This window comes from Pristiophorus japonicus, chromosome 2 (assembly GCF_044704955.1).
Source record: "Pristiophorus japonicus isolate sPriJap1 chromosome 2, sPriJap1.hap1, whole genome shotgun sequence".
NCBI lineage: Eukaryota > Metazoa > Chordata > Chondrichthyes > Pristiophoridae > Pristiophorus > Pristiophorus japonicus.
This window is the reverse complement of record NC_091978.1, coordinates 26,019,886-26,043,441: the sequence shown is the minus strand read 5'-3', so window position 1 is coordinate 26,043,441 and position 23,556 is coordinate 26,019,886. Positions and strand designations below refer to the sequence as shown.

General features: G+C 45.5%; 1 protein-coding gene across 1 annotated transcript in view; it reads right to left on the bottom strand.

The window, feature by feature from the left end:
• Positions 1-23,556, bottom strand: part of suclg1 (succinate-CoA ligase GDP/ADP-forming subunit alph) — a 113,406-nt gene that overhangs the window by 5,565 nt on the left and 84,285 nt on the right. Inside the window, exon 8 of the mRNA XM_070861370.1 lies at positions 16,224-16,412. Within this exon, the coding sequence (XP_070717471.1) occupies positions 16,224-16,412 (189 nt within the window). The remainder of the gene's footprint in view (positions 1-16,223; positions 16,413-23,556) is intronic.

Here is a 23,556-nt window from a genome sequence, read left to right as displayed (position 1 = left end):
AAGAGCCAATCGTAGCCATAGTAACCACTTCTTCACGACGTAATGCGTACGACCACATCACCAGTAACCATACCGACTCACGGTCCATATCTGATGCTGACGCTACGGCATGTAGACACGAACTGGGGATTCTTTGTGTCCTCGTCACACATTGCTTTTCCTCCCATCTTTGCATCGTTGCTGACGGTACAAAGATGGAAGGAAAAGCAATGTGTGAGGAGGACACAAAAAATCTGCAAAAGGACATAGACAGGCTAAGTGAGTGGGCAAAATTTTGGCAGATGGAGTATAATGTTGGAAAGTGTGAGGTCATGCACTTTGGCAGAAAAAAACCCAAAGAGCAAGTTATTATTTAAATGGAGAAAGATTGCAAAGTGCCGCAGTACAGTGGGACCTGGGGGTACTTGTGCAAGAAGCACAAAAGTATAGTGTGCAGGTACAGCAAGTGATCAGAAAGGCAAATGGAATCTTGTCCTTTATTGTAAAGGGGATGGAATATAAAAGCAGGGAAGTTTTGCTACAGCTATACAGGGTATTGGTGAGGCCACACCTGGAATACTGCGTTTAGTTTTGGTTTCCATATTTACGAAAGGATATACTTGCTTTGGAGGCAGTTCAGAGAAGGTTCACTAGGTTGATTCCGGGGATGAGGGGGTTGACTTATGAGGAAAGATTGAGTGGGCCTCTACTCATTGGAATTCAAAAGCATGAGAGGTGACCTTATCAAAACGTATAAGATTATGAGGGGGCTTGACAAGGTGGATGCAGAGGATGTTTCCACTGATGGGGGAGACTAGAACTAGAGGGCACGATCTTAGAATGAGGGGCCGCCCATTTAAAATAGAGATGAGGAGAAATTTCTTCTCTTAGAGGGTTGTAAATCTGCAGAATTTGCTGCCTCAGAGAGCTGTGGAAGCTGGGACATTGAATAAATTTAAGACAGAAATAGACAGTTTCTTAAATGATAAGGGAATAAGGGGTTATGGGGAACGGGCAGGGAAGTGGAGCTGAGTCCATGATCAGATCAGCCATGATCTTATTGAATGGCGGAGCAGGCTACCGTGTGGCCTACTCCTGTTCCTATTTCTTATGTTCTTATTAATAATGGGGACGACCCACTGGAAGTTAATAGGAGGTGGACAAATTTCAGGAGGAGTCACCTCGAGTTGGAAGAGAGACTTAACATGAGTTCCTCTTCTTGGCCTGTTCCACCTCCCTAAAAGATAATCTGCCAGACACAGTCTTCCAGCCTGCCGCAGCGGCCGATGTACTCATGACCAGGATCCAAAACTTGAACTTAGTGGCTCTGCTTAATCAAACCAAGCAGCACCCAGAGGAGACCACTAGAGCCTTCAGTAATCGCCTGTATGATATCTATCAACGTACGCAGAACCAGGCACCCACAAATGCTACAGTACGAAAGAATCAGGAACAATTTAAATTGATGTTCCTGACCCAACTCCACCCTTTAGTTAAAACCACCCTGGGAATAGCCATGAGACCCACCAATCAGTGGACAGATATTGGCAGGGAGATGGTAAAAGAGCAGTTAAAGGGAATGTCACCACCCACTGCAAATAAACCAATGTCAACGGCGGAGGGATATCGAAACTACCCCTTTAAGGGACAGTGCTTTAATTGTAAGAAGGTAGCCACCTAGCAAAACACTTCAGCAGACCCAGACCAGCACTGAACCATGATGCAACGCATAGATACCTCCCGAAGGAGAAATCCAAGCCCTCTGGGACAGATCAACGATTAGATCAATTAATAACCCTTATACAAACCCAAATTGCCACGGGGAGGATGCAAAATTATTTACCGGTGCTCGCAATCGCTGATGCAGACTCATTAGAGAAACCCATTCAAGGATCGACCCTATGACAGGGTTTGGCCCCCAAAGATTGGTCAGAAGTGGGGTTCCGACGTGATGGTAGCAGGAGACCAGGAGTCCTTGTTGTCTTAAAAAGGGGGCAGACAGCAGATTATGCTTATCGATACTGGCTCAGCCGTTACCATCATCCACACCCTTGCATGCAAGGGTTATATGACCCTTAAAGGGTTTAATGGTGATACAACCACTGTGTGTACAGGGAAGGCCACTGAACTTCAGTTGGGAGGCCTCACCTGTAGGGTCCCAGCGCCGATGCTGATGACCACCCCCGACGGAAGGGGAATTTTAGGGACTGATGTGTTGGATCAGTATGGCGCGGTGAGATTATAATCAGGACTGTGTTTGGATGGGATTGAGAGATAAGGCAGGAGTGATAGAAATTTCAGATGCTCCCTCAGTTTTTGCTATTAAAAAGCCATTTGAGTATGACCCTCCGGGGAATGAAAATGAAGCTGTGGCAAAACTAATTCAGGAACACCTAGCGGTGTTTGCCACATGCAAGCATGACTGTGGAAAAATGGCAGGCAAGGAATCCACTGAGGGACTCCCCCCCCCCCCTCCAACTCATTCACTAAACAGTACCCCATCCCAAGTCCGAGACACCATAAAATCCCTAGTCGAGCAGGATGTTTTTAGGACAGGCACTTTCACGACCAATTCACCCACATGGCCGGTTAAAAAGCCTGATAGCAGCTGGCGACTGACTATTGATTACAGAAAGTTAAATTCTGTAACACCAGCCTGCTCATCGGTAGTAAGAGAAACTCCCACCATATTATCTCAAATTCCTGCTGGTTCCAAGTACTTCTCGACCCTCGACATCGCCAATCGATTCTGGAGCATCCCTGTTAAAGGGGAAGACCAGTACAAATTTACGTTCACATTTGAGGACCAGAGTTACACCTGGACATGCTTGCCTCAGGGGTTCCACAATGCCCCCATGATATTCCACAAAAGAATGGCTGCAATTTTAAAAGACTTTTCCCGCCCTACCTGCTTGCTGCAGTACGTAGACAACCTACTGCTGGCAACCGACAGCATGGAGGGGCATTCTGTCCCTTTTGCACAAACTTTTGACATTGTTGGCTCAGGCGGGACTAAAGGTGAATCCCTGTAAGGCTCAATTAGTAAAAGAACGGGTCACCTTTCTAGGAGTGTCCATTTCTCCAGAGGGATATCCCCCGACTCTCACAAGGTGGAGATAATACAGCGACTGCCATTCCCCACTTCTAAAACAGCCCTACGATCATTCTTGTGTTTGGTGGGGTACCAAAGGAACTTTATCCCAGGCTTTGCAGAGTGTGCAAAGCCCCTGTCTGATTTAATAAAACCACAAGGTGATGACATCCGCCCGGCATTGACTGATGCCCATACCTAGTCCGTGGATAAATTAAAAACTGCAGTGATACAGGCCGCATGTCTGATCCCTCCTGATCCCACACAGCCCTTCTTTTGGAAGTCGGGCCACAGAGCAAACCCTCACTGCAGTTCTGTGCCAAATGCGAGCTGATCGACTACAGCCCATTGCATATGCGTCTTGAATCCTGCAGGGGGCAGAAAAGACACATACCGCATGTGAGCGCCACCTACTGGCCGCCTTCTGGTCAGTATATCACTTTACCTTTATCACTGGATTACAGGCTACAATCCTGCACAACGGACACACACCTTTAAAACTACTGATGAAACCTGGAGATTCGCTAGTTTCCTCACAGCGCCTCAGCAAACAAATATTGGAATTTATGGAAAGAGACATTGATACTATTTCCAAACCCACCACATTGCTGCCACAATTTCTGATCTATGAGGGGGACCCGCATGAATGTCCGTTACCCCTGATTAACTTTGAGACCCATCCTGTGCAGAAAGAGCCCATACAGGGTGTCCCAGACGTCTATATCGATGGGTCCTCATATCACATTGAAGAATTCCCCCACACTGGGTATGCTGTGGTATTGCCAGAAAGAACCATCCAGCGAAGATGCAACAGACAATCTTCACAATATGCAGAAATCGCCACACTTCTAACTGCTGTAAAGGAGACCTCGGATAGACCCGTGAATATTTGGTCCGACAGTGCCTATACTATAAACACCATGCTCTCCATGCCACTATACCACAAAAATGACTATTGTACGATTGACGGTAAGGCCCTGGTTACGCCTGCTCTGGTCATACCTTAAACAGCGATCCCAGCCCTGCTTCATAGGAAAGGTAGCAGCCCATAGAAAAGGGGGTCCACATAGTGAGGGAAATTCCAGAGTAGACAGAGCAGCCAAGGACACTGCGATTGATGGGGAGATAGAGAATACAGTTGTTGAGCCCTGCAATGTTGTTAGCAAGGCCTCCCCAACAGATCACCTAGATTTAAAATCCCTGCAGCAGCAATACTGGTCATATGCTGTTCTAAGCACCTGACACTAGGAAGGCAGACTCCCTTCCTCAACCAACATCCTGGGCTCCCAATACCATACTAGCCACTGCCCCTGGCTCAGACGAGCAGTTGCTGATGTTAAAAAGAAAGCCAAACGCTTGCCCAGTGGTGTGTGTTCCACTACAGGTGGGTCAGGAACTGCTCTCCCTCTTTCACTCCCACCCCACAGCAGGGCACTAGTCGGCCCTGGTAACCTTCTACAAGGTAGCATCCACAGCTTGGTGGCCTTCCATGAGGGAAACAATCAACCAATACGTGGCACGATGCCTACTGTGCCTGCAACACAATCCTCCCGTATGCACTAACCGAGCCTTGCTTCAAAGCGCACCCCCACCTCAAGGGCCATGGAGTCACCTCCAGATAAACTTAATTGGGCCACTTCAGGCGCAAGGCAATTTTCAGCATGCCCTAATGGCTGCTGTGATTGTGGTGTTGGAGCGGCAGGGGAATACTTCGATCCATTTAGTGAATTGATCAATTCACTAAGTGGATCGAAGCATTCCCCTGCCGCTCCAACACCACAATCACAGCAGCCAAAACACTATTGAATCATGTGTTTTGTAGGAGGGAAGTACCAGTACAAGTGGACAGCAATCAAGGTTCACACTTTACCGGTAAAATTTTTACCCACATATTGCTCACTCCCCCCAGTCATCCGGTGGGGTCGAAAGGGGGAACAGGACCCTCAAATTAATGTTAAAAAAATTGTGCACGGACCACCCCACTCAATGGGCTAACATGCTGCCAATGTGCTTAATGGCAATGAGGTCCGCACCTCATAGAACAACAGGGATCTCCCCATATCAGGCCATGATGGGGAGGCCCATGAGAACACCAGGCCAGCTAACACTAACAGGGATGAGTCTCCTGACAATGAAAACATGTAGTTCCAAGTGGTTGGAACAAGTGACAGATCACACCAGTCAGATCAATCGATTTGTGGCCACCAAATTGGGGAAGTCAAGAAGACAAATTAAAAGGTACTTTGAATACGAGGTGGGAGACTCAGTAATGATTCCAAATTATGGGAAAAAGAAGTTGCCTTTAAGCCCAGGTGGTGGGGACAAAGGGTTTAATTAGGAGAGGGAAAATAGAGTATGAGTAAGATTGCCGGGAACATAAAAACTGACTGCAAAAGCTTCTATAGATATGTGAAAAGAATAAGATTAGTGAAGACAAACATAGGTCCTGTGCAGTCAGATTCAGGTGAATTTATAATGGGACCAAAGAAATGGCAGACCAGTTGAACAAATACTTTGGTTCTGTCTTCACGAAGGAAGATACAAATAACCTTCCGGATGTATTAGAGGACCGAAGGTCTAGTGAGAAGGAGGAACTGAAGGATATCCTTATTAGGCGGGAAATTAATGGGATTGAAGGCCGAAAAATCCCCGGGCCTGATAGTCTGCATCCCAGAGTATTTAAGGAAGTGGTCCTAGAAATAGTGGATGCATTGGTGATCATTTTCCAACAGTCTATCGACTCGGGATCAGTTCCTGTGGACTGGAGGTTGCTAATGTAACACCACTTTTTAAAAAAGGAGGGAAGAGAGAAAACGGGTAAATATAGACCGGTCAGCCTGACATCAATAGTGGGGAAAATGTTGGAATCAATTATTAAAGATGAAATAACAGCACATTTGGAAAGCAGTAACACGATCGGTCCAAGTCAACATGGCTTTATGAAAGGGAAATCATGCTTGGCAAATCTTCCAGAATTTTTTGAGGATGTAACTAGTAGAGTGGACAAGGGAGAACCAGTGGATGTGGTGTATTTGTCAAAAGCCTTTTGAAAGTCCAATGTCCCACACAGAGATTGGTGTGCAAAATTAAAGCACATGTTATTGGGGGTAATGTACTGACGTGGATAGAGAACTGGTTGGCAGACAGGAAGCAGAGAGTCGGGATAAACGGGTCCTTTTCAGAATGGCAGGCAGTGACTTGTGGGGTGTCGCAGAGCTCAGTGCTGGGACCCCAGCTATTTACAATATACATTAATGATTTAGATGAAGGAATTGAGTGTAATAGCTCCAAGTTTGCAGATGACACTAAGCTAGGTGGCGGTGTGAGCTGTGAGGAGGACACTAAGAGGCTGCAGGGTGACTTGGACAGGTTAGGTGAGTGGGCAAATGCATGGCAGATGCAGTATAATGTGGATAAATGTGAGGTTATCCACTTTGGGGACAAAAACACGAAGGCAGAATATTATCTGAATGGCGGCAGATTCAGAAAAGGGGAGGTGCAATGAGACCTGGGTGTCATGGTACATCAGTCATTGAAAGTTGGCATGCAGGTACAGCAGGCGGTGAAGAAGGCAAATGGCCTTCATAGCTAGGGGTTTTGAGTATAGGAGCAGGGAGGGCTTACTGCAGTTGTACAGGGCCTTGGTGATGCCTCACCTGGAATAGTGTGTTCAGTTTTGGTCTCCTAATCTGAGGAAGGACGTTTTTGCTATTGAGGGAGTGCAGCGAAGGTTCACCAGACTGATTGCAGGAATGGCTGGGCTGACATATGAGGAGAGACTGGATCGACTGGGCCTTATTCACTGGAGTTTAAAAGGATGAGAGGGGATCTCATAGAAACATATAACATTTTGACGGGACTGGACAGGTTAGATGCAGGAAGAATGTTCCCGATGTTGAGGAAGTCCAGGACCAGGGGACACAGTCTAATGCTAAGGGGTAAGCCAATAACGACTGAGATGAGGAGAACCTTCTTCACTCAGAGAGTTGTTAACCTGTGGAATTCCCTGCCGCAGAGAGTTGTTGATGCCGGTTCATTGGATATATTCAAGAAGGAGTTAGATATGGCCCTTACAGCTTAAGGGATCAAGGGGTATGGAGAGAAAGCAGGAAAGGGGTACTGAGGTGAATGATCAGCCATGATCTTATTGAATGGTGGTGCAGGCTTGAAGGGCCAAATGGCCTACTCCTGCACCTATTTTCTATGTTTCTATGACCGCATAAGATTATTGAACGACTGAACCCCGCGGTTTATTTGATTCAGTTACCGGGGTTTCACATTAATCAGTTAAAAACTGCCAAAGAGTAAATACTGCACTGATCTTGTTTCCCACAGACCATGTTACGGATCCTCACAATTGTCAGGACGATATCGGCCACGACCGAAGCCGAGGAAAGATGGAGAAGCAGGAGCTGCAGCATGACTCACGAACATCATCAATCATCAATGTGCTTTGAGAAGCGACGGTGCATTGACGATATGGGAAGGGTAGAGACTTCACTGGATGTGATTATATTATAGTAAATCCCCTACGTGGCCTACACCTTCCGAGGTGGGGACCAAGTTAGGCCACCCACTTTTCTCTCTCTCCCTCTCAATGTTTATGATATGTAATCCCTGAGGAGATAAACCATATGAGGGGTCAATAAGGATATTTCTCCCTCAAGGTGGGGAGTTTGTAATAATAAAAGTGTTTATTAATGATTAAAATTGATTCTGTGTATGTATAAATGTTAAAAGTGTAGATTATACGGAAAGGCCCGTTTGTGTTGAAACAAAATGAAAGCCCACAGGTGGCCAGCATGGGCTAAGTTTTGAAAGAAACATAATGGAAGCCCACAGAGCTGCCGCATGGGTTTTGTATACTGGAAAGCCACTTAAACTAATCAAGTGGTGGCTGAGCCAGGCCAGACAGCCACATGTGTGAGGAGAGCCAATAAGGAACTGCCCTGGTAACAAGGTCCAATCCTGAGGCTTTCGGATGGAAAATGGCTTTGAGAGGTATAAAGGACTCAGCCAAAGACATTTCTCTCCCTCCTGAACCAGCCAGCCAAAGGAAAGTAACGTATATCATTCTCATATTATCTGTTGTAACTAAGGTGGATGTGTATGTGTGTGTGTTTTTTTTAATAAAGTGTCCCAATTGTTTTAAAAGAATTGTTTCACTGTCAAATTTACTGCCAGAGATTTAGAAATCTTACAGCAGGCAAAGTGGTACCTGAGCCACTGGATGCAGCACAACAGCAGGCCCTGCAACAGAATGCCTGTTTGCTCAACCTTTCAGCCAAAGGCATGTGGAGAAGGGACATGCAAAGGCAGGCTAATTTATTATACAAAGCTGGAAGCACCAGTATAAATAAAAGATCATATACATGCTGAGGAAAAATATTCATTCTATCCTTTGGAAAACATTGGTTGAAAGTATTACTCATTTTACAGGAAACACAGGATGGATGTTGTGTTAAGTCCTGGGGTGATTTTTATATTTTAAGCTGATGTGCAAACATAATATTACCAATGAAACAGTGAAATATTATTGTGCTCATTTCTTAAAGCAAGTTAAAAACATTAATCCAATTAGCGGAAGGGATCAGGAAGTTCCCTTATCTGTTGTAAACTGGCTAATTGTAGTCAGGACAACTGACATGAAATAAAAGAAAATGATTTAAATTGCCGAAATACCACAACCCGACGTGCTGACTGACCTGCTGCCTATTTCCAGCAGTTCCGGGTTTTATTTCAGCTTTCCAGCAATGTGTGATTTTACCTTTTAAATCTACAACGGGCATGTGTTCCTGGATTGGGGAAGGGAAGGGTGTGGAGAGAGAAGGAAGTTGCCCAGTGTCCCTGATCCGGATCACTATCTGACAACCTTTCCTGGGATGTGCTCCGTGTGCAGATGCCGAGTAGGGATTGAACAGGACTGGGTTGCGATGCTCCATGGCCGAATAGCTCCCTGGCAACTCCGCGTCTGGGCTCACAAGTGGAAAACGGGCACTTGGGGGGAGGCAGTGAAAGGCTCGGACAACAACTGTGGAACTGTGATCCTCAACACTAAAGCACTCTGCTTGGTGCCAAACCATTGGCCCTAAATTTGCGATGGATATTACGGCGTACTCTCAGAGTACGCCACCATACCGCCTTTGATAATGACTGCAACTTCGGGATTTGGCACAAGCGCGTGCAGTAATCTTAAAGTTGTGGTCCGTCATTGACAGCTTCGGAACTGGGTGCACTGTGCCACCCCAACCCCCCCCCCCCCCCCACCAGAGCCGACAATCAGTGAAATTCCGTAAATCATGGAAACTGACGAATGCATTGGCTCTTTCGCAGTAAATATGCTGTTAAATTCCCCACTAAAAGTTAGACCCAATGAGATTAGGCATAACTGGGTATTTTGACATCATATTGAATGCTAAACAAATGTCTGGAAAACTAATTTTCATTTTGTGCAGTGTGAAATTTGTCAATTTTAATAAAAATTAAAACTAAGAAACTTTTCAAAATCTTTTTAAAAATGTTTTTAAAGTTTGCGCATCTTTATTTCAGGTTGGTCTTTTCCCCACGCGAGAGAGAGCCCTAATCTTTCTTTTGCTCTCTAACTATTTTAAATAGTTAGAATCTTAAGGGCTTACCCACTACTTCCTTGTTTGCTGCCTGCGAGAATTCTGCCTTTTGATTGGCTGCTTGGACAGCCTGTTGACATCACAATGGTTCGCACAAGGAGATCCCCATTAAGTTCTGTTGAATTAAATTCAAGGTCGGAAAACCCGAAGTTCGACACACAGGGATTGCGAGATTGTTTCGCTGACCACAAATTTAGAGCCACTGTTCGTGAATAATTCTCTCACACAATACAACGAGTTTCTGCAAACTGAAAAATACTACTGCAATAAATTTAATCTGCAAGACTTTCATCAAACTAATGAATCCCCTCTTTCAATAAAAGTATTTCTCTCCATCTTTATCCTGTTTTACCGCACAGTTTAATTGTAGAATTTTAAATACATAAATCTATAAATTTACATAGCAATTTATTTCTGCCTACCTATAGTTATTATTACATTCTAGTCTATTCACTGAAATATTTTCCTGTCCTTCATCCTGCTGCAGTGGCACATTCTCTTTTGGCTCTTATTCTGTCAGGCAAGATAGAAAAAGGAACTGGAGGATTCTGACAGTCAGTACAGAAATCTTTTACGCAACGAACTTTGCTGGATGCTAAGAAAAACTTTTTTTATTGCAAGTTATGTATATTATCTGCAAAAAGGAGAAATCTGGATTCATTTATCTTGCCTTCTCTCTTGTCGTTCAACCCTGGTGGTACTCTGTACTGTGGGCCTGGATTTCTCAACATAGAAATACACAGAATTCACTTCCCATGGCCCATTCTGCCTTTTTCTTCTCTCTCCGCTAGTCTTTTTTTAATGCTTCATCTTTGCACTAATTGAAAATTCTCCCATAACTTGTCCATGATATTTTTAAAAAGGCACACTTCTCCTAAACAGAACTACAGTGTGGAAAAACACCTCCCTTTATAAACTGATCGTACACCAGCCAGAAAACACTGCTGTATTATAATAAGCAATATCCTGTGAGCCGTGAGCTCTGTTCACCGAACTGAGGCTGAGAATGGAGCTCAGTAGAAGTCCAGCTTGGCTGACAGATACGAGGTGGAATTTTTAAAAAGTAGGTGTCAGAAGGACGGAGGTTCATACCAGAGAATAGAGCACATAATTTAGGCTGACACTGCAGTGCAGTCTCGTGCCAAGGGAGTGCTGCACTTTAGCAGGCGCCGTCTTTCGAATGAGACGTTAAACCAAGGCCTCTGACCTCTCAGATGGACGTGAAAGATCCTATGGCACTATTCAAAGGAGAGGGGAGTTTTACACCATGTCCTGGCCAATATTTATCCTTCAACCAACATCATTAAACCAGATTATCTGGTGCATGCATCTCATTACTGTTTGTGGAACCTTGCTGTGCACAAAGTTCGCTGCTGCATTCACCTACATTACAACAATGACTAAACTTCAAAAGTACTTAATTGGCTGTAATAGAGGTTATAAAAGGCAATATACAAATTCCTTTCAAAATTGTGGAGCTGTGCAGTGCATGATTAAAATGGTCAGTGTTTTTCCAAATGATGACACACACACAGGTCCCTAATTCTATGCAATTCAGCTGATAACAAGGAATCAGAGAAATAGAAGACTATATAGAAAAAGACAACTGCACAGAGACAACGAACTTTAAACCTGGAGCGAGCTATCATTGTTGTGCCTACAAATGACCTGGAAATCAGGTCAGGATCCATGCTTATCTAAACCTTGTGGAGAAAATATCCCCCTTCTTTAAGGCCCGTTACCGAACAGGGCGGTACGGCCTTTCCGCCCGGGGGCAGGCAAGAATGGATTTCCGCCGTGCCCAGTGCTTCCGCCTTGCCCAGCGTGCCGACCCCTTACCGCCCGGTGGCGACCCCTTTTCCGCCCCTGAGCAAAATTGCCCCGCGGGAGCGCGGCCGTTGCCGGTCAGTGCCATTAACAACTTAAAGGGGAGGCGGCACCACCACGGCTGCCATTTTGTTTTAATTGTCGAGCCGACTCCCGAGTCGGCTCGACAATGGCAGCTGCTGGTTCAGCCGGGCCACCAACCGGCAGCCTGGCAACCCCTCTTGGGTGCCGGCCAAAACCCTCCCTGGTGGCACAGTGGGCTCCACGTAGGCCTCACAGCGTCCCTCCCCTTTAAGTGAAGGAGAGGGACGTTGCGACACGTCGCGCTGACGTCATCTCCGCCGTGCTGATGGACACCACCCAACTCCTGACACGATACCGCCTCAAACAGCGCCCTAAAGCGTTAAAGAGCTGAATTTTCCAGCTCTTCCCTCCGACTCCCGCTGGGCAGTAAACCTTCGGATAAATCGAAGTGCCCGCCCCAATTTCCCGCTGAGGGCAATTTCGGCCCCCTTGTATCTACAAAACAGAGTTGGACTTTATCATAACCATACAAGGCAAAGAAGCTCAGATAAACGGTGTTTTGCTGCCACTCAGTGGCGTTTACAAGCATTCACACTTTAGTGCCAGTGTTATCAGGCCCACTTTATAAAGAATATCAAATATCCCATACATAGAGCCTTTTACGACCTCAGGGAGTCCCAAAGTGTATTACAGCCAATAAAGTACTGCGAGCACCATCGGAGCAGGCCGGGGAGCGGAAGGAGCAGTGTGGCGGCGTACCACTCCAGGGAACAGACCGTGCTGGAGCAGGAGAGCAACGGCAGTGAAAAGGGACGTCACCAAGATCCAGGTCGGTGATTGGAGCGTGGGCAGGTACATCAGGAGCGGCGAGGTCAGGGCGAATGAGCGGCGAGAGATTGTAGAGGGACGTGATCGGGGCCCAGGGGAGGCGGGAGTTCGGGACCCAGAAGAGCCGAGGACCCAGAGGCAGCACGGGCCAGCCCACACTGCGATATGTGTGCGCACTAGGTCCGTGCAGCAGAGCAGGTCTCCAGTCGTCTTGGTTAATCCTTGCTACTGGACCAAGACCGAGCTCTGTCAGGCCCGTGTGGTGGCTGGTGTGCAACGGCCACCACACGTTAAAAAAATCCAAGCATCTTCCACCCTTCAGAATTTAAGGTCCATCATTGAAATACCTGTGAACTTTTTGGCGTGGAAGCAAGTCATCCTCGATTTGAGGGACTGCCTATGACGACGACTTTTTGAAATGTAGTCATTGTTGTAATGTAGGGAAACGCGGCAGCTAATTTGCGCGCAGTAAGGTCTCTCAAATACTAATGAGATACATGACCAGATAATCTATTTTGATTATGTTGGTTGAAGGATAAATATTGGCCAGGACATGGGAGAACTACGCTCTTCTCCCTTCAATAGTGTCGTGGAATCTTTTACATTCTTTTATAGTGACGAAACAAGTCAAAATCCATTTTCATGTGATTCTGACCAATATTTTAGGGAGGTTGTGTTTATTCTGTCATCTTTTGCTCAAGTCTGATCTATAACATACCACTGTGCTGTTTGTACCATTTAAAACTGAGACAAGGAGAAATTTCTTCTCTCAGGAGGGTTGTAAATCTGTGGTATTCTCTGCTCCAGAGGGCTAATGGAGGTTGGGTCATTGAATATATTTATGGCGGAGATAGACAGATTTTTGAGCGATAAGGGAATAAAGGGTTATGGGGAGTGGGCAGGAAAGTGGAGCTGAGTCCATGATCAGATCAGCCATGATCTTAGTGAATGGCGGAGCAGGCTCTGGAGCCAAATGGCTTACTCCTGCTCCTATTTCTTATGTTCTTATAATCAGGTGCACTGGCTTATAATGACTGAGCAAGTCAAAGCCTGTTCTTGGCAGCTTGGCTGTTTCAGCACCAATCAACCCAAAAAGATCCCAGGTAGGATTCCATGCCAAGTGAGCTAATCTCAGCCAGTATGTCAATCGGGGTGTGACAACTGGCCAGCTTCACTGGGGTTGGGTTAAAATTCAACCAACACCTACTGAAAATGGGTAGGTGCAAGTTGTCAGGTGAACTGACTGACATTCTCCACGACTGCATAAGCCTGCCAACACTCACCAGGACGGCTCACAATAAAGAATGGCCATTTTGGGTGAGAAGGTGATTGGCACCTGTGGAACCATACCACCGTCAGGGAGCTCAGGACAGGAAAGACTTGCATTTATATAGCGCCTTTCACGAACACCGAACACCTCAAAGCGCTTTACAGCCAATGAATGTACAATGTAGTCACTGTTGTAATGTAGCAATGTGGCAGCCAATTTGCACACAGTAAACTCCCACAAACAGCAATGTGATAATGACCAGATAATCTGGTTTTTTTTGCTATGTTGATTGAGGGATAAATATTTGCCAGGACGCCAGGCATAACTCCCCTGCTCTTCTTCGAAATAGTGCCATGGGATCTTTTACATCCACTTGAGAGAGCAGATGGGGCCTCGGTTTAACGTCTCATTTGAAAGATGGCACATCCGACAGTGCAGTGCTCCCTCAGCACTGCACTGGAGTATCAGCCTAGATTTTTTTGCGCTCAAGTCTCTGGAGCGGGACTTGAACCCACAACCTTCTGACTCAGGTGAGAGTGCTGCCCACTGAGCCACAGCTGACATTCCATGACAGGATGACTCCATGACAGGATGGCAACAAAGAATGGAGGGGAAAATAACTCAAGAGATGAAACAGTGCTACAGAGATCTAGTGTACTGCAGAGCACCACAAAGGCAGGTGGCTGACAATTTTGACCATATGGAGGATACCGATACCTTTTAATCAGTTAGACACTTGTGGGCTGTTGTTTTGCTTTTAAATTAACACTAATTTTCCACCAGAAGTGATTAAAAAGGAATCAATTCCCCTCACAAAAGGAAAGCACCAACATGAACTAATATAGCATCTCAATTCTCAAGTTGCAGTGAGCATTTACTAAAGTTTATTGCAGGTCCAATGCTATATAATTTCTATTCAAAGCTCTTCATTGTTGCTCTCAGCATTACACAATGAATTTGCTTTCATGTTATCAGGCTGGCTGTGGGAAATTCTTCCAGAATGTTCCAACTCATTCTTGCAGGCCTTGAACTTTTTTTACATTTATCCCAGGATGTGGCAAGGCCTGCATTTGTTGCCTATCCCTAGTTGCCTTTTTACAGCTGAGTGGATTACTAAGCCACTTCAGAAGGAAATTAAGAGTCAACCACATTGGGCTGCTACTGGAGTACCTAAGTCAGACCAGGAAACGGCACGTTTCCTTCCCGAGAGGACAGTCGTGAAACAGGTTTTTTTTTTAAATGACAATCTGACTACAGGTAAATGGTTACTTTTACTGTCTGCTAGTCTTGTGTGAGAAGCGTGAGCAAGTCTTTTGGAAATAAACCCACAGATAGTTTTAAGAAGATCTGATTGACAGATTTCCCCAGGTCCCGATACTTAGGAGAGTCAGAACGGAATTTTTTTTTTTAAATTGAGCGATGTTTCTATTACTAGGTGAATCAAGGGGTATGGCGAGAAAGCAGGAATGGGGTACTGAAGTTGCATGTTCAGCCATGAACTCATTGAATGGCGGTGCAGGCTAGAAGGGCTGAATGGCCTACTCCTGCACCTATTTTCTATGTTTCTATAAAAAAAATCACAGCATTTTCATAAGGTAAATTAAACTGGAATACAGACAGTACCAGAGCTGAAGTGCTAGTTTCAATACTTCTCTCTCTCACATTGTCCTAATTGAAACAATTTTAAATAGGTCTTGATCCAGTCCTCCGCACCAATTTTCTTCTATCTGACTGTGATTTTCTGCCTTATTCATTTCAATTTCATAGAACCTTACAGCACAAGAGGCTGCCATTCGGCCCGTCTGGCCTGTGCAATTTTCAATACTTCTATGTGGGCTCCAGTGAAAGTGGCTGAAGCACAGCAGGAATAAGAATTCCGCCTATCGTCTGTTGCACATTAAAGAGGGGGTTGGAGGACAGCAAGTACTTTCTGCAAAGCAAGCACCACTCGAGCCCCGGCTTACATTTGAGTACTAAATTCTGAATTCAAGGGGGCAGGAAACACACAGAGGCCTGGGCAGCTCACTGGTCGCGGGCCAGAAACTCAATTGTATAAATACGCTGAATGGGTATTTCCCAACTAAACTCGACAGGGATCCATGAGGCAGGCCGCCTGTGAATTTGAGTAAGCAGGTAGATTTCTGCCCAGGGAAAGTTACACACATCCTGTGGGGAAAGAGGACTTGCGTCCTCCACTCCCTCAGAGTAACGCTTCTCTTCAACTCATGAAACTGGACAACTATTTCAAAGAATCGACCACAGGTCCGACAGGCTGCATGGCCTCCTTCTGTGCTGTAAGATTCTATGAAATTGAAATGAATATGGCAGAAAAATCACAGTCAGATAGAGGAAATTCAGTGCCGAGGACTGGATCAAGACCAATTAAATCCATTTTAATTAGGACGATGCGCGAGATGGCAAAAGATCGTTAAGATGAAGACAGAAGTAGTTCGGGTGGGGTGGAGGAGAGGGAGATGTTCACACTATGACTGGAATTTAGATGGAGGATCTTACAGATGTTAAAACACTACTCGGGCATTCAAGTTTTGCAAACTCTAGAATTGAAGCTAGTATTTACCTTCTGCATGGTGCTGCCCAGCTTGGCTGGGGACATGCTGATGACCACACCAGCGTGCTGGAGGGCAGCAATCTTTTCCTTGGCTCCGCCTTTACCTCCAGCGATGATGGCTCCAGCGTGTCCCATTCTCCGGCCTGCTGGTGCAGTAAGGCCAGCAATGAACGACACCACTGGCTTAGCATTGGGCCCCTGTAAAAATAGTCAGTAACACATCGATCAGCAAGCACCGACAAGTAGATAGTTTCGCTGGGCCAGTAACCCGATGAACAAGTTCAACTCCCGCCATGGGTTGCGAATTTTTAAAAAAACTAGAAATAGCTGGCATCAGTAAAAAAAAAAGTGATCATGAAGCTGTTGGGATTCTTGTTTAAAACCTAGTTGGTTCGTTAACATCCTTTAGGGAAGGAAATTGGTTGTCCTTGCCTGGTCTGGCCTACACGTGACTCCAATCCCACACCAATGTGGTTGACTCTTAACTACCCTCTAAATTGGCCTAGCAAGGCACTCAATTGTATCAATTGCTACTACAGGGGATGGACAATAAATGCCAACCATCGCAGCAACGCCCAAATCAAGGATATAAAAGTGTTTTTTTTGTTAACCTATTTCTTCTGTTTGTTAAATTATGACCAAGTTAGAGATTTGATAAATTAATTTCAGTCACAGTATGAACCCTCATCGGGTAAACACTCAAAATAAACAAATACGAGCTATTCCCAAACTGTGTTCCCAAACTCAATCCCAGTGCCATCAGATCTAACTCCGGTTACAAATGGGTGCACTGATATAGCAACATAGAACAAGGTCCCCGAGGAAAATAGGAATGGATTGCAGAGCTGGGTGGATCGTAGTAGCAATTGATACAATTGAGTGCAGAGCTTTGTGGGAAAGTTAGGAGAGGTGTCGGGAGGAATGGTCAGAAAGAGGAGCACTGAAAAAGACGTTTTTTTAAAAAGATGGAAAATGAGATAACGGAGAAAAATAAACAACAGTGGACACTAAACTGGAGGGTAAATGGAGAGGGACCAAAAGCATGGGAGATGTTTGACGGCTGGGAGGAAGGGACAAGACAGAAGATAGGCTGAGCCAAAGGTTATCAATGGTAGTGAAGCACAGGGGATGGGACGTAACCCAGTGTTAGTGGAGCAGGCAATGCTTTCAGCACATAAGGCATGAGGAGATCATCGAAGTAGCCAAAGCCATGGAAGAAACATAGAAAATAGTAGCAGTAGTAGGCCAGTCGGCCCTTCAAGCCTGCACCGCCATTCAAAATGATCATGGTTGATCCTCTATCTCAACACCATATTCTGCCTTTTCCCCATACCCCTTGATGCCTTTTGTTTCTAGAAATCTGTCTATCTCCTTCTTAAATATATTCAGTGACTTGGTAGAGAATTCCACAGGTTCACCACCCTCTCAGTGAAGAAATTGCTCCTCATCTCGGTCCTAAATTTCCTACCCTGTATCCTGAGACTGTGACTCCCTTATTCTAGACTTCCCAACCAGGGGGAACATCCTCCCCGCATCCAGTCCGTCCAACCCAGTCAGAATTTTATACGTTTCAATGAGATCCCCTCTCATTCTTCTAAACTCTAGTGAATACAGGCCTAATCGACCCAATCTCTCCTCAATACGACAGTCTTGCCAGCCCAGGAATCAGTCTGGTGAACCTTCGTTGCACTCCCTTTATGGCAAGTATATCCTTTCTTAGGTAAGGAGACCAAAACTGCACACAATACTCCAGGTGTGGTCTCACCAAGGCCCTGTATAACTGTAGTAAGACATCCTTGCTCCTGTACTCAAATCCTCTTGCAATGAAGGCCAAGATACCATTTGCTTTCCTAACTGCTTGCTGTACCTGTATGTTTGCTTTCAATGGCTGGTGCACAAGGACACCCAGGTCCCCTCGTACATCGACATTTCCCAAGCCATCACCATGTCCTTATGTTTTTCTTATGAAGGATGTGCCAACATGCCTGATAATTTTTCAATGGCCACTGGGAGGCATATGAGCTTTGAGAGGATGGGGCAATGGGAATGCGAGACCGTGCATAGGTGAGGACAGTGGGTGTGGTGATTTGAATGAGTCGCAACTTGCGGAGGCTTGGGCATGGGGATACAGTCTAGCCTCAACATTTCGGAAGTTGAACCTCCAGGTGATGCTGGCATGGAATAGGGTATTTGGCAGCCAAAGAGGGAAGGAGGAAGGGGCAGAGGCGGACAATATCAAAGAGGTGGAAGAAAGCAATCTTGCCAGTGGAGCAGATCTAGGGGAGGGAAGCTCAGCTTCCAGCTGGGCGAGGGGGTGTAGTGCAATACGGCAAGATTCATCACCTCCCAATGAGGTTGAGGCCGTTGCTGGCAGCGAGTGAGAATAATGGCGTGAAAATCAGAAGCGTGCAGGTGCTGGCGAGGGAGCTTCCAATTTCCTCAATAATTCACATTTACAGGTAATGAGCAATCACATTGAGCACAGAGGTACTGGCTGTCTATAATTTAATACCCCCTTCTCTGAAGGAAAGAGGAAGGCTGAGTTATACGTTATCTCTTGTATCATGTGCGCCAGAAAGAAACTGCTGTGCCAAAAACTTACAGCACAACATAAACTATGAAGTATAGCCAATTTTAGTATTAACGAAACAGAGCTATACTCACAGATTAGACCCTCTCCCCCCACACACAGTATTATCAAGTGTTCTAAAAAGTAGGTTATATGTAAAGGAAAAGCACACACGACACTCTTGATTTATTGCCCATTCCTATACAATGTAGAAGATCACTCATTTATACTCATTATGATGTATCCCCTTCCGGTCTCTGCCAACAGAGAGCATGTGCTCTTTGGATCTCCCACTAGACTACAAGATACTGGTCTTGACTGCATCTGTAAAGAAACCCGAAAACATGTAGAGTCTAGAAGAGGAAAGAAATCTGAGTCACGAGAGTCTTAGCTGTACCTTAGCTGTTTTTCAAGGACCTCTGGCAGCTCATACAGGTTATGTAGCTGTACAGACTGTTGTTGTTAGCTTCTTAAGACGTTCAGGTCCAAAAAAAGCATGCTTCCATTACAAAACTTGGCAATTCTATGTACATGGAAATTATTAGGAAAATTTCAATAAAACTATCAAGAGCCAAGAGAAACAGATTTAACATTTCAAAAACAACTCTCAGAGGGTTGTAAATCTATGGAATTCTCTGCCCCAGAGAGCTGTGGAGGCTGGGTCATTGAATATATTTAAGGTGGAGATAGACAGATTTTTGAGCAATAAGGGAATAAAGGATTATGGGTAGTGGGCAGGGAAGTGGAGCTGAGTCCATGATCAGATCAGTCATAATCTTATTGAATGGTAGAGCAGGTTTGATGGGTCAAATGGCCTACTCCTGCTCCTATTTCTTATTATACTCCTTACATAAGAACATAACATAAGACAAAACAATAAATTTGACACTGAGCCACATAAGAAATTATGGCAGGTGACCCAAAGCTTGTTTAAAGAGGTAGGTTTTAAGGAACGTCTTAAAAGGAGGAAAAAGAGGCAGAGAGATTTAGGGAGGGAATTCCAGAGCTTGGGGCCCAGGCAGTTGAAGCACGGCCACCAATGGTTGAGCAGTTATGATCAGGGATGCTCAAGAGGGCAGAATTTGAGGAGCGCAGACATCTCGGGGGGATTGTGAGGAAGGAGATTACAGAGATTGGGTCAATGACCTTTCATCAGAACGACCTGAAACGCTCTCTTTTTCTCTCCACTGATGTTGCCTGACCTGCTGAGTATTTCCAGCATTTTCTATTTTTATTTCAGATTTCAGCATCCGCAGTATTTTGCTTTTATGTCAAGAACCACGTTCCCCTGATGAGCATGTATCAAATCTGAGCCTCCTTTTGAGCATCCCGAACATGCTGTGTTGACAATGCCTTAAACCAATCTCCTTGTGCCAATCAGCAGCTGTCACAGACAGCAAAGGAAATCAACATCATGTTCCTTTGGATTACATTCAAATCTAAGTCTTCAGAGAAAAACCGCAGCGACTAAGATTAATGTTACAGTCAGAGCTACCATCTGGTCCTTGTGCCAACAACCACTTTTAGTGTGATCAGCATCAAACCCTCGCCATCGACTGCACATCACTTCTCTGTACCAAAGGGAATAACAATGAGGTGTTCACATTATTCTAACAAAAAAAGGATGAATTCTCAGTATCCTCAATACTAGTTTTAGAGCAATTTTTTTTATATATCAAGTGTCTCCTCAGGTTCCTAATCATGCAGACATTCCCAATCCAAGTAACCAGTTTTCACATCAGCCCAGACAGTGAACACTGACAGCTACACAACCATGAATGTCATTGTGGATCGTGGTTGAGCTCAGTCCTGTCTTAGAATCATAGACATTTACAGCACAGGAGGCCATTTGGCCCATCGTCGACAAAGAACAATCCTGCTTAATCCCACTTTCCAGATCTTGATCCGTAGCCTTGCAGGTTTCGGCAATTCGAGTGCGCATCCAAGTACTTTTTAAATGCTACGAGGGTTTCTGCTTCTACCACCCTTTCAAGCAGTGAGTTCCAGACCCCATCACCCGCTCTGGGTGAAAAAATATTTTAAAAAATTAGAAAAATAGTTGTAGAGGAGAAAATGGTGTGCATTTGATTCTGCAGGGCTAATGTCAAAACATTGGATATGAAACACAAGTCCATTCTCTCTCGTCCCACTCCAGGAACTTGAGCACATAAATCTAGGCTGACACTCCAGTGCAGTGCTGAGGGAGCGCTGCACTGTCGGAGATGCCGTCTTTCGGACGCGACGTTAAACTGAGGCTCCGTCTGCGCTCTCAGGTAGACGTAAAAAGATCCCACTCATCAAACATCCATGTCTATGCATTCTGCAGCAGGGATCACTGAATAGGGGTCGAGAGCAATACTTCAGCAGTACTCCTCCCCCCCGTCCCCCCATCTCACACCCATCTCTTCCCCACCCCCCTCACATCTCGCACCTCCCTTCCTCCGCCCCCCCACATCTCGCACCTCCCCCCCCCCCCCCCCACATCTCGCACCTCCCTCTCCCCCCCCCCCCCCTCACATCTCGCACCTCCCTTCCCCCCCACCCTCCCATCTAAGACCTCCCCTCTTCCCCTCCCCATCTCGCAACGCCTCTCTTCCCCCCCCTGCCTCCTTCCCAGTCTCAGTACCGGCACTTAGACTGGCTAACTCCATATAGAGCACAGAACCAGCGAGCGCCCTTCTCTGTACGGCTCAGTTCCACACTGCGCACTGCGGTTACTGGCAAGAGCCACTTTTCAGTTTTATTTTCATTTGGCAGGACTCAATTCTTTTGAGCAGTGACATATTTTGATCACGGACAGGTAATCTGGTCAATAAACTCTAAAACATGAGCATTTCCTCTCGACTGTCTCTTTAGGGTTACACAAACAATATCTTGCACTTATATAAGCATCTTTAACGTGGCAAAATGTCCCAAGGTGCTTCACAGGAGCATGAACAAAACACAAGGAGAAATTATGGCAGGTTGGTCAAAGAGGTAGGTTTTAAGGAATGTCTTAAAGGAAGAAACAGAGGTAGCGAGGCGGAGAGGTTTAGGGAAGGAGTACCAGAGCTTGGGGCCTAGGCAGCTGAAGGCACGGCCACCAATGGTTGAGAGATTATAATCAGGGATGCTTAAGAAGCTAGAAGTAGAGGAGTGCAGACATCTCCGGGGGAGGGTTGTGGGGCTGGAGGAGATTAGAGAAAGGGAGGGGTGATGTGATGGCGGGATTTAAAAACGTGGATGATAATCTTAAAATCAAAGCATTGTAGGTCAGCGAGCACAGGAATGATAGGTGAACCGGACTCGATGCGAGTTAGGATGTGGGCAGCCGAGTTTTGGATGACCTCAAGTTTACGTAGGGTAGAATGTGGGAGACCAGCCTGGAATGCGTTGGAATAGTCAAGTCTAGAGGTAACAAAGGAATGGATGAGGGTTTCAGCAGCGGATGAGCTGAGGCGGGCCAGAGATGGGCGATGTTATGGAGGTGGAAATAGACGGTCTTTGTTATGGCACAAATATATGGTCGGAGCTCATTTCAGGGTCAAATGTGACACCAAGGTTGCAAACAGTCTGGTTCAGCCTCAGAGAGATACGAGGAGGGACAACCAAAAGCTTGGTCAAAGAGGTAGGTTTTGAGGCTTGTCTTAAAGGAGAAGAGCGAGAGAGAGAGGTTTAGGGAGGGAATTCCAGATCTTAGGGCCGAGACAGCTGAAGGCACAACCGCCAATGGTGGAGCAATTAAAATCAGGAATGCGCAAGAGGCCAGAATTGGAGCAGTGCAGAGACTTCAAAGCGTTGTAGGGTTGGAGGAGATTACAGAGATAGAGAGGGGCGAGGCCATGGGGACATTTGAAAACAAGGATGACAATTTTTAAATTGAGGTGTGGCCGGACTGGGAGCTAATGCAGGTCAGGTGATGGGTGAACGGGCCTTGGTGTGAGTTAGGATACAGGCAGCAGAGTTTTGGATGAGCTCACTAGGAGGTCAGCCAGGAAAGCAATGGAATATTCGAATCGAGAGGTAACAAAAACAGTGAAGAGAACCAGAAGTCCTGGCTGGGTATCGATTCCTGGGATAAGCAAGGATCATGATACATGTTACAAATAGTTATGCTTATCACTTCTTTTGTTCAACTTTTACATTGCTTAATCCTCTTGGACACCGTTATATTCCATCAACTGTATTTATAAATACCCTCCTTCAAAGAAAAATGTAATATTCCCAATATTAGTCCCTGGTAATATTGTGCACAATGCCACATGCAACACACAGTATTTAAAGAAAAAAATAAATATTTGGATTTATATAGCGCCTTTCACGACCACCGGACGTCTCAAAGCGCTTTGCAGCCAACATCAATGTACTTTTGGAGTGTAGTCACTGTTGCAATGTGGGAAACACGGCAGCCAATTTGCTCACAAGCAAGCTCCCTCACACAGCAATGTGATAATAACCAGATAATCTGTTTTTTTTTGTTATGTTGATTGAGGGATAAATATTGGCCAGGACACCAAGGATAACTCCCCTGCTCTTCTTCGAAATAGTGCCATGGGATTTTTTATGTCCACTTGAGAGGGCAGACGGGGCCTTGGTTTAACGTCTCATCCGAACAGTTAACAACAGTGCCGGCGCTTCTAAAGTATTTCATTATATATTATAAAGAATCTACAGCACAGAAACAGGCCATTCGGCTCAACTGGTCTATGCCAGTGTTTATGCACCACACGAACCTCTCCCACCCTACTTCATCTAACCCCATTAGCATAGTGTCCTATTTATATTCTTTCCCCC